This window comes from Equus quagga, chromosome 6, assembly GCF_021613505.1.
Source record: "Equus quagga isolate Etosha38 chromosome 6, UCLA_HA_Equagga_1.0, whole genome shotgun sequence".
NCBI lineage: Eukaryota > Metazoa > Chordata > Mammalia > Perissodactyla > Equidae > Equus > Equus quagga.
The window spans coordinates 115389603-115401921 of record NC_060272.1 but is presented as its reverse complement, the minus strand read 5'-3'; the positions used below and the strand labels follow the sequence as shown (position 1 = coordinate 115401921).

The window sequence follows — 12319 nt, the reverse complement described above, 5'->3', positions numbered from 1 at the left end:
ATGTTGAAACCTAACCCCTAATGTGATGGTATTAGGAGGGGGGCCTTTGCGAGGTGATTGGCTGGTTAGGGTGGAGCCCTCATGAATGGTGTTAGTGCCCTTATAAAGGAGGCCCCATAAATCCCCTTGCCCCTTCTGCCATGTGAGGACACAAGGAGAAGGTGGCCGTCTATGAACCAAGAATCAGTCTCTAACCAGACACTGAATCTGCCAGCACCTTGATCTTGGACTTCACAACCTCCAAAACTGTGAGAAACAAATTTTTGTTCTTTATAAGCCACCCAGTCTAGTTTATAGCATCCCGAACTAAGACATGACTAAGTGTTTATTTTTGAGGTGTTACCATGTGCTGAGCATAGGGAAAGGTCTAGACCAACTCTTTCATTGCATTTGCACCACCATCTAGATAGGTGTCTAGACTGTTTTTTAAAGACTTAGGGGACAGATATTTCAAAGCTGCTTTTTATAGCCTGTTTCAGTGCTGAATCACCATTACTAAGACTTTTTTTTTCTTAGGTCTATACAAATTCCTTCTTGCTGAAATTCAAGTCCATTACCCCCGTTCCCTCCTCAGAAGGGAGAGAGAAGGTTTGGATGGTGTTTGATAATTATCCTTTATGTGTTTAAAGGAGGTTGGAGTTATCTCCCATTAATCCACAAGGCAGACAGACTTGCTCATCATCAGGGGCCAGTTTCCATCCTTAAGGCTCCAACCGGTAGGTCCAAGGAAGGCTGAATTAGGCTCAGACCTCAAACCCCTCAGGTGCCTACTCAGATTGCTTCCTCAAAGCCATCTTGGAGGGACTTGGGGAGTTAAGGAGCTGTTTTTGGACACTGACATCACCACTTTCACAGTTAACATGGAGAGAGTAACTGTCTCTTCTTTGACCTCCTCTTAAACCCAGTTCTTTCTACTCTCCCTAGCCTTCCCTAAGTTTCATCCCTCTAATTAACAGACTCTAAAACCTTGTTTGACCTCTGTGGTTAGAACAGAAAATGAATTGGAGAATTTAAATGGAAATTGGGCGATGTCTTTTCCTCTCTGCGGCAGTGGTAGACGGCCTCTGAGGTGGCCTCCAGGCCTGCATGCTTTGTGTAATCGCCTCCCTTTGCGTGTCGGCAGGGCCTGTGACTTGCTTCTGATCAAGAGAATATAATAAAGGTGATGGGATATCATTCACGTGACTATGTCCTGTTATGTAAGACTCTCTCTGGCTAGCAAACATGTCCCAGAGACTCTCCTTGCTGGCTTTATAAAGTGGCCATTTTGGGAAAACCCATGTGGCAAGAAACCATGGGTGGCCTCTAGATGCTGAGGGCAGTCTCCAGCCAACAGCTAGTAAGAAACTAGGGCCCTCAGTCCTACAACTGCACAGAAGTGAATTCTGTCAACCATGAGCTTAGAAGCAGATTCCTCCCCAGTCAAGCCTCCCCATGAGAATGCAGCCTGGCTGACGTCTTGATTGCTGCCTGGAGGGACCCAGTTAAGCTGTGTTCAGAACTCCTGACCCACAGAAACTGTGAGATAATAAGTGTGTGTTGTTTTAAGCTGATAAATTTGTGGTAATTTAGTACTCAGCAATAGAAAACTAATAGAATGACTGTTTGATTTGACTCACCTGGCAGTGTGTAGAGGAAAGTATATAAGGCTTCTTAGAGAAGGCCTCCAGAGAAAGATTTAGCCTGGGTACCAGGCTCAAAGGGGCCCTCACTGTGAGTATTTTGGATTTTGGTGGATCAGAACCATGCCTGAAATCTTCTATAATGTTTGTGTAAAAGCTATTTTCCCTTTAAACTTAGTAATCATCATGATAACAACTGTCATTTATTTAGCGTGTACTACTTCAAAGTGCTTTGTATCACTAATTCATTTAATCTTCTTAACTGTCCTACCACGTAGGCAATATTATTAACCCCATTTTACAGATCAGGAAGCTGAGGTACCAAGAAGTAAAACCGTTAGCTTGACTATTAAGTGAATTTGCAAAAAGACAAGAAAAAGGTGGGGAGCAGAAAACAACGCATTTGGCCTTTTGGTGTCCAATCAGGTTTCCATGTATCTTCCCTTTTAGAATTCTGACCAGCTATTATGACAACTGACCATGGCACAAGCCTCACTAGACTCTGAGAGGGCCCATGTGAATGCATCATAGAGATATTCTACCTAATGATACCAAAAGGACCAAGCAGACATAAGTGAACGCTTGAGTAATTCTATAAAGGTGGAAATGATGCAAGCTCACACTCTTCAACCAAATAGGATTTTTGCTGACCTACTAACTTTGACAAGTCGTTTGCAATGCTGTCTCTCTTTTAGTGGCTTTTCCCAGCATTTCTCAGTTTTATTAATATTCTTTCAAAAATATGAAAACAAAAGACTGAGTTTGACATGGTCCGTGGAAGTACAATTTCGTGGCTTTCCTGGGTCATGCTGTATTTTGGATCCTGGAATAATATTAAATTACATTTGGAAATAGCAGCACAACATCCCAAGCTGGTAGGCATCCTGTGATTTACTTTTTTCTGCAGGCCTTAAATTTAATCAAGCCTTCCCAAGTTCTCCTTGCAGCTTTTTTATTTCTTTTGGCCTTCAGAAGCCTATTCAGATTCAGCTGACAGGTTTTTAGTGAGTGCTGCAGGGTCATTACTAGTGTCTTCACTTTACAGATGAAAAACACTGAGGCTCAAAAAGGTGAACTGCCTGTGGCTCAACACTTAGAAGCAACAGATGAGGGATCTGAAAGCGAACGCGCCTCCTCCATGTTCAGGACTCTGTTCACGATCCCAAGCTGAGCGCTATGTATTTTCCCCCAAAAAGTTCTTACTGGGAAATGATGTGATGGACCATGCATTTCCCCCCACATTCTTGAGCATACAGAAAAATAAAGTAAAAGCTATTTAAACTTGCCTGATTGTGTGCCCCAAAGTGGTGTGGTTTTTCAATGCACTGGGAAGGCTCCACCAGCCCCCAGATGCGGTCTCCATTATCAGGCACTCCACTGGAGACTGATTCCTTTGGATCGAAAGGCTTTTTGGTCTTTATAAGTTTCATTAAGACTTGATCAACAGATTGTGGAAGCTAGAGCTTGATGGGAGGTGGCAGTTCAGACCTATCCAGGGGTTCTTTGAAAACCTCCCACTATATTCTTCGTTAAAGCTGGAAGCTGCCAGTTAGAGAGGGGTGATTTGAGGAACTGCAGCGGAGGGGTGGTTTGTAATGTGGCTCTTCTTGAGGCGGCAGGGCTGGGCCCTGAAGCGAAAGTGCCTGTCCCAGAACATTTGTAACCAGACACCACACCATTAGAGCCGTAACTGAACTTTTAGCCTCCTCTTAACAAACATTTTTAAAAGCTCCTAAATAAAAAGAATTAAAAGCCCCTAATCCCCACCCCTACTTCTGCTTTGTCCCTTGGTCTAGTTTAATTATATATCCCACGCCCCGAGCAGTCCCCTCTGGGAAATGTCTCCACAAATTGAGTCTCCCGTCTCTGGGGAATTGAAGAAACCTGTCCTTCTCACGTAGAGAGAGTTGGGAGTAACCCGCCACAGCTGTAATCCTCTCTTCCGAGTCCTGCCTTCCCTACATCCCAGATTACCTCTTCAAGAGCCCCATGGCTGGTGAGAAGAGAGTAGAAGTTGACTTGTGAGGTATTTGAGAGGATAGTAGGGAGGCCAGTAACAACAGAAGAGAGGAAATGAATGTTCATTATGAATTTCTCACACTTGGAGAGAATAACCCGACTTGACCTATGCTGACTCATTCCTTAGCTGGCAGTTCTCATAGTGCCGTCTGAAACCATGCCCATTATCTCATCTCACTTTAGTCATTTGTTCCATGACAGGTACTGAGTCCCTACTGTATGCTAAGTAGTGTTCTAGGTATGGGGATTCGATAGCCAAGTGAATTCCTTTCCTCAAAGCAAAAGTGGTTCAGTGGAGGAGTCACACACATGAACAAGTGATTGCAACCTAGAATAATAAATTATATGGGACCATAGCGAAGGGCAACCTAAGCCCATGTATTACTTATTTATTGCTGCATAACAAGTTACCCCAAACATGGCAGCTTAAAACAATAAATATTCATCATCTCATATAGATTCTGAGAGTCAAGAGTCAAGGAGTACCTTAGCTGGGTGGTTCTGGCTCAGAGTCAATCCTGAGATTGCTGTGAAGATGTCAGCCAGCGCTGCAGTCATCTGAAGGCTTGACTAGCGCTGAAGAATCCTCTCCCAAGAAAGCTCACTCACATGGCTGTTGGCCTCAGTTCCGCATCACGTGGGCCTCTCCTTTGGGCTGCTTACAATGTGGCAGCCATCCTTCCCCAGAGTCAGTGATCTGAGAGAGAAACAGAAGCCACAACGTTTTTATAATTTAGCCTCAGTGACTTACCGTCACTTCTGCTGTATTCTGTTGGTCATAGACCAACCCTGACACAATGTAGGAGGGAACTATACAATGGCATACATACCGGGAGAGGGTTTATTGGGGGCCATCATGGCGTCTAACTACCATGCCCCGTCTAGGAGCATTAGGGGAGGCCCCCAGCAGAAACCAAGATGACAAGGAGGAATAGATTTTGAGCCCCAGTATCCTTCCATAGTTCATGAAGATTCATAGTAACTCCGATTCACTAATAAGGGGTAGTTTCTCTCCTGCCACCATCTCTCTCCTTCTCTGGATGCTTAAGATAGTCAAGTGCCCCCATATTGGGCTCATCTAATCTAAGTCATCACTTTCTGAGCAAAGAGGCAAGTGGGATGTAGAATATGCTAAATTCTTTGGCCACTCTGAGCCCTAGGCCACCCACACCCAGCATCAGGCGCTTTATCTAAACTCGGCTAAGACCTCTGTAATAGATCAATTGATCAACTGTATGGGTCATAAATATGGATATGTATCATTATTACTGATGCAATGTTGATACCAAGATGATCTCAGTCAATATCCAGAACTATCAACCGAAATTGCTAATATCTGGTAATGCGTGTTCACTAAGACTTATTTTTGTTTTCATTCAATGGTGACTTTGTGGGAAGTAATTGAAGGTCAGGGATGTTTAGAAGACTTCTAAATGAATAACATCTTAATGTTTTTGCTCATTGCTACAACACTATCAAACTGGAAACAAACATCTACAAGAATCATAGTTCATTACTTTTTACTTATTGCTAATCAACATCTTTTAAGCATCAAGTATAAGTCTGCTAAAAATTGCTGACATTTGCAAGGTGTCAAAGACAACAGAACTCTAACAAAAGATTAATCCCAGAAACTGGCTATCTTTAAAATTGATATTCCCTGTATCAACAGAAATGAGAAGAAAACTAATGAGTCTGGATTTTCAATTGATCCTTTTCTATGAGCATCCTTGGTCTGGGTCTGAATCAGTATAAGCCAAGCATTCTAGGCCCCAGAGCACAGGAGAGATGTCACGTTTAAGAAAGTGGAAGCTGTTCTGGGTCAAATTGGCTGTGTAGGGAGGGTGGAGGCTTCTAGGGGAGTAAGAGCCCCATTTACCTGAGGACTCAGGAATTCCCATCCTCTCTCTGATCATAACCTTCAACCTCTTTGTTTTCTCTGACTCTTGACTTTCTGCCACTGCAATATCCCGTGCAAGACAGTGCTGAATGTGACTTGCACCTGCTTGTAAGAGCCAATTGTTAAATTTTCAGGAAACTTGCAAGCCGATTGTTAAACATAGCCAGTATTAAAAATTAAATTGTATAAGCTTACAATTAAGTAATTAAAAATAAAACATTATAAATCCTCAAAACTCATCACTTCCTATTTACTTAGCTACATTTTACTATCCTCCATGTTCTTGAGGTTATTTATCCATGGTGAGAGTATTTACACCATAGAAATCAGCAAACACTACAAATCAGGGCTTTTTTCCCCCAGAGAACCAGTTGTTAAACATTTACCAGCATATTACTAGGAGTATCCTTCTATGGCTCCAAGTTTTTTGATAGTACTTGAGCCAGACTGCCTGGGTTTAAGCCCAGATTTTGCCATTTAATGGCTATGTGACGAGCATGCTTCTTAAATTTTCTGTGCCTTAGTTTCACCATCTGTAAAACAGAGATAACATAGCATATGTGTAAAATAACCCTGCTTCATAGGGTTGCTATGAGGATTAAAAAGAGTTGATATTTGTAAAGTATTTTGGAACAGTGCCTCAAACCTACTAAGTGCTATGTATTTATTAAGTAAAATAAAATAAATACTATTCTAAGGGCTGCTATTCCCCTCTTTGATTCTATCTCATTTGTTTCTCATCTCTCAAAATCTATTCTGTTCTTCTTGCACATTAGTAAAATGTCTGATTTTTGTTGGACACATGACCATCCACAATAAAGATTAGGTGTCTCAGTCTCCCAAGAATAAATTCTGACCAAGACAATACAAACAAGAGTATTATGTGGTAGCTTTCAGGAATTTATCTTCAATGACAGTTGGCACATTCCTTTTGCCTCTTTTTTATTCTTTCCTCCATTCTGATCTCTGAAACTCAGATATGACGGCTAGAGCTCAAGCCACCATATGGACCATGAGGAAGAAAGCCACACCCTAGGGATGACAGAAATTTGAACAAAGAAATATTAAATAAATCAGTCATAGAGGATGGCAAGAAAGATATAAGAAGTGGCTGAAATATGTTTATGGTTTAGAATGAAAATGAAGATATACAGATTGAGAATTCAGAGGTCTTTAGAGCTAAACTTAGCCTGTGAATGATCTCCCAGTTCCAGATCCACAAAACCCAGCTAACATGGCTCATATTCTTGAACTTCTGGAAAATTCCATCTCCCTTATTGCCATGTGCATCTTTATAATTAACCTTCATTACTTGAGCTAATGTAACTGACTCTCTCTTCCTGGTAACCAAGAGTGAAAGTAATTAAACCTTATGGTTTACAATAGAACCATAAAGGTATAATTCTACCTACCTACAGGTATATTTTATGCATTGACATTTTTCTGTGCAAACTTATAGCACAGGAATGGAGGATTTCTCCTTTGGAAATGTTCTCCATTCTAGTGTGGTCCCTGGGTATCAAGTTGCATTCTAAATTTTCACCTGTCATTTTCCCATCTTGAGAAGGCTCTGAACTTTTATTTCACACTCTCTGGACTGTTATATATCCCTCATAATCAATGTTGCCCTTGGGAAAAATTAAGTAGACAAAGTTTGCTTGTCTTCTAACTATTTTTATTGCTCATTCCTACCTGAGCTCAGCCCCTGAGATGAGCAGGGGCGTCACCTAATTAATTGCTCCTCAGACCTTCTCCAACTCAGTACATGGCAGACTTTCCCCCCGTCTCACCACAGTTGACCAATGACATACAATATTTTCCTCACGGCATTGCTAAACAGCTGGTCAGTTAATCAGAAACAACAATTTTATTTGCATTGTGATATTATCTGACTCTATTATGAATTCTATTATTGACTCATATGGAAGTTTTAAACTGGTCCTTCCAGTTTAATCAAAGGGAAATTTAATATTTGTAGAATAGTTAGGTGTTGGGCATTTTGCTAAGGACACTATTTAATTTACCTTTAACAACTAATGTATCAACCAAGGTTTTGAGTTGTAAACAAGAAAAACCAATTCTGGGTGACAAACAGAAAAGAAATAAACTGAAAGGATATTCAGAAGCTCAAAGGACTGCCAAGAAGTCCACAGAACCAGGCTTGGAAAATGGGCAGGAATAAAGATAAGACAGCACCAGTATATTAGTTGTAAAACTGATACACTATCTGTGTTAATAGGTGAACAATGAAATCTCAATGAATTCAAACAATATATATTTCTCACCCAAAGTTCAATTGGTGTTTGAAGAAAAGGAGGTGAGACTGCTCCATGCAATTACTAAGGAAGTCAGGCTGACTCAAGCTTTAACATTTTCAACACATGACTCCCAAGATCACCTTGAGCCTCAACATCCTGTTAGCAGATGGGAGAAAAGAGGAAGGGAGATCCACGTGTGAAATTTTTATAGGCCAAGCCTGGAAGCAACATACATTGCTTCTGTTCTCATTCTCTTGGTCAGAACTCAGTCACCTGACCATGCTTAACTGCAAGAGAGGTTAGGGAATATAGTCCAGTCTCTGTTCCAGCCTATCCTCTTGTCACCAAATATCTATGCCGTGCTTCCTCCCACACATAGAACACAATCACTCCCTCCCTAAGAAAGATAAACCAAAATACTGTCTAGGCACTGAGGTTGGCTCTAAGCCTGGATTCTCTAAGGATGTTCAGTATTCCCTATGGGGTCCAGGTCCATGACTCAGCTGGGTGCAGTGACCTCTAACTAGAAGGACAAATTACCTACCTCCTCCTCCCCAATACATCTGATATACGATGGTGGAACCAGGGCAAAATAATTGCAGTAAACCGATCCCTGTGGAAAAGAGAAGATATACAGCAGTCACTAGTATATATAAAGATGTTAAATTCTAATGGTTAGGCTTCATGAAAACCCTGCCCTGGGGTGAGGAAAGTTTCTAGAATAGACCCTACATCTGCTATCTTGTCCATTGTTCTTCATGGCTCCTGGCTCCACCATCTGGAAGTTTCTTCTTTTGTCCTTTTCCTACTTGACCACTTCTGATGTGGGTAGAGGAAAGTATGCCTTCCTTGGGAGCTACAGAACTTCCAAAGCCCATACACTGCTGATAAATTTAGGGGCCCAAAACTTATTTTGATACTCAAAGGCTTGTTTTAGTCAAAACTTATGGTTTCTTTGGCACTAAAATTCCCTTGAAAACCTAGTAGACTTCTCTATTCTATTTGCTTTCAGTCAACATCATGTGCTAGTAACCATGCCCACAGTCCTTTCTAGTCATAATTCTCAAGCCTGATTTATATTTCTGCTTCCTGGTCCCACGACTCTCTCTGCTGCCTGAGGCCACGGAGCCTGGCTAGGAAGACCTCACCCTTGATTTGATCTTAGCTGTGGGGCTAAGTCTTATTCAATCTGCTTTCTTCCAGTTTGAGTTTTGGAAGCAGTCAATTTTTCAACTTTTCAACACCTCTAGTTTCTGACATTCGGTTTCATTTTTGTTTGAAAACAAGCCAATTCCTTCCTGAGTTCATCCACTTTTTTGCAAATTGCTGCTAACATTCTGTTTTCCAACCCTTTCCCCTAGAGCTAAAGAATCAGCATACACTTGACCTGTCTTCTGAGTTATATCAAGAGGCGGTTTTATCAAAGATTTTGCCACTGTGTAACCTAGAACTTCATCCTCCCAGCCTCCAAAGCCAATTTCCTTGCCATTTACATCCTCGTTGCTTACTCCAAATCATGCATTTCAGGTTTTTATTATGGCAACGTTCCACTTCTGATGCAAATGTGTACGTTGGGAAATTTAGCAGCTATAAAGATAAACTCTGAAATCTCAGTGGCATAAAACAATAGAAGTTTATTTCTCATTCCCTAAAATCTAATTGGTGAGGAGGCTCTCCTCCCTGCAGCCATTCAGGGACCTAGGCTGATGAAGCCTGTGCCATACTCATCGTGTGACTTCCATGTTATTCTGGGTCTCACCAGCCAGTCTATAGTTGGAGGCAGAGAGATTATGGAGGATCTGGTGGGAGGTCTTTATGGATTCAACTTGGAAGTGGCATATATTTCTTTTGACCGCAACCTATTAGCCAGGATTTGTTAATAAGGTCACACCTAACTCAGAAGGGAGACTGAAAGATGTAGTCCAGCAATGTGCCCGGGAGGAATGGAAAATGGGTGAAAAACTAGTCTCTCCTAGAAACTAGAACCACAGCCAAAATTGTGGCAAACAATAGGGGAATGAGTAGCATTGCTGTTGCTGCTAGAGGCTGGACACTGAAGCTTGCACCACGGATGCCTTCAGCATCAAAACAGGATCCTGTGATTACATTGCTGCCCCTAAAAGGACAACATTGCTGCTGCTACACTCTTATTGCAAAGAACCCTGGGAAAACAAGTCTGCGTTTTTAGCTCATATAGTAAGCAATGGACTCCACCCCCACTATAACTCCTAAGATGAGAAATTCCCCAAATAAAGACAAGGAATCAAACTAAATCAAAGGAATCGATTTCATGATGAAAATTTCAGCAAAAATGACAAGCTGATAGGAAAGAGTATTTTGAACAAGTGGGAAGTGACCTACTCTATTCTGTGTGTGTGTGTGTATATATATATATATATATATATATATATATACGTATTTATATATGCATATTATATACAGGTGGTCTTGGTTTTTATCCATCAAGAATTTTGAGGTCTTGTCTTCCTCTAGATCCCCAGTGCCTAGAATAGTGCCTGGTATTTGGTAGTCACTCACTAAATATTTATTGAATGAAAGAATCCTTGGCCCAGTGAGCATGCTTATTGATGCTTCTGTTCCAGCTCTTCCAATGGCCGTAGGGACTGATGAAACCTAAAGACAACACTAAAAGTAGTAAAGCTTCAATACTAGATAGCTAGGCCTCAGCACAGAAGTGTCTCCCGATTTCTGGCTACACAATAAAAAGGACAGCGAAAACCAGAGGTGGGAGGAAAGACCAGTAAACATTACTAGATTATTTTTTTTTCCTTTTTCTCCCAAAGACCCCCAGTACATAGATGTGTATTTTTAGTTGTGGGTCCTTCTAGCTGTGGCACGCGGGATGCGGGATGCCGCCTCAGCATGGCTTGATGAGCCGTGCCATGTCTGTGGCCAGGATTTGAACTGGCGAAACCCTGGCTGCCGAAGCAGAGTGCACAAATTTAACCACTCGGCTACGGGGCCGGCCCCTGCTAGATTATTTTTAAGATTTTCTAAATTTCACCTTTCATAAAGGACATACTGAAATTTAAATCTGGAATTTGTTCATTTTTTTTATTCAGAGAGATTCATGTTCTTGGTCCATATATTTGAAATGTTCTTCTTGAAGTATTTCTTTTTCCTGAGTAGGCTAGTGGCCTTGAGTGTGTCTCATGGGAATCTGGTGTGTGTCTCCTTTGAGCATAGAATTCCTTTCTGGGAGCGTGAATTATGACATCTCTTTGGCAGAGAAAGATTTGCTTTTATAGACATTTTAGGTGGCACTGAAATGACATGACAATATTTTAAAAGACAGCCAGCAAATATGGGACAAAGACATTTAATCGTTTCCTCTCTAGCAAGACAGTCTCCTTTATTCTGCATTATTTTAGTAAGAAAAGCCATGAATTGCATGACTCCATCTCACTTTTTTGTCCTGTTGGAGACGAGGTTAAAAGTTATGTGCTGAATGAGATCTTTAGAAAGAAAGATGAGGAGGGAAAGGAAGGGAGGAGAAAGATCCAATGTCACTTACATTTAGAATTAAGATTCTAAAACTTACAAAATAAGAATGTCAGCCTCCATAAAAACAGGAGAAATTTCATGGAAAGGGGTACCCCACATCTTCTATTACACCCTAAAAGAGGGATATGGGAGCATTGCCACCTGGCGTGAGTGACTTGCATTGCCTGCTGAGGCTGCCTGCAAAAATCTATCATCTCTTAAAGAGACAAGACAGTATTTTGAACAGGGCTCACCATGGCTTGGAGAGCCATATCCCTTCCGCATCGTTTCCTAGCCATGGATGCTTAGATTTTAGGACTACGGAGCTGAGTGAAGTCTTTATTCCATCAACTGTATGTTTGGAGAGGGGCAGGGATAAAGATGCAAGAGCAAGACAAAAGAAACGTTCTGTTCAAAAAATGCAGAAGTAGAGAGTCTGTATGGATTGGCCAAAATGGTCTTAAATAGGACTGACAATATTAGCCAAGCTGTTCTTTTCCAGGTTCCATATTTCAAATACTTCCTGGTATTTGCAAATGGACTTTGCATAGATACTGAAGATTTTTTATAAGTTGACTACTTTTTGTTGCAAGATGAAATGAGGGAAGGAAAAAATATTAAAAAAAGAAAGAATCGAAAATTAATGTTTTTATTTCTGAGCACGTTGGAGTTAATAGTTTTGGCATCTAGCGTTTCATTACGAGGCTAATATGCCACGCCATCTGCCGAGTGACGATGTCTTTACTAGGTTACCATGGTATATAAAAAGCAAAATGCTTTGCAAAGTTTTTGAGCAAGATAATTTTTCCCCCTTCAAATTTTTAAAAACGTAAATTAACATGTTTTCAACAAAACTGTTGAAATTAGAGTTATAAATATTGAAATGATACCACCCAGTCATTTAAGCCCTTAATTTCCTTTTAAGATCCTAATTCTTTTAAATTTGAGAATAAATGAAGTTGAGAGGATTTTTAAAATAAATATAAATTATGAAATCCATAACAGTGTTAACCACT

At 40.9% G+C, this 12319-nt stretch overlaps 1 protein-coding gene across 2 annotated transcripts in view; it reads right to left on the bottom strand.

Moving 5' to 3' along the window:
- Nucleotides 1-12319, bottom strand: part of LOC124240971 (collagen alpha-1(I) chain-like) — a 165805-nt gene that overhangs the window by 71331 nt on the left and 82155 nt on the right. For both annotated transcript variants that reach the window (XM_046664355.1, XM_046664354.1), the window contains exons 3-4: nucleotides 8344-8412; nucleotides 4128-4338 (exon numbers count right to left, since the gene is read on the bottom strand). In XM_046664355.1, coding sequence (XP_046520311.1) covers nucleotides 4264-4338; nucleotides 8344-8412 — 144 coding nt within the window. In that variant the 3' untranslated portion in view covers nucleotides 4128-4263. The remainder of the gene's footprint in view (nucleotides 1-4127; nucleotides 4339-8343; nucleotides 8413-12319) is intronic.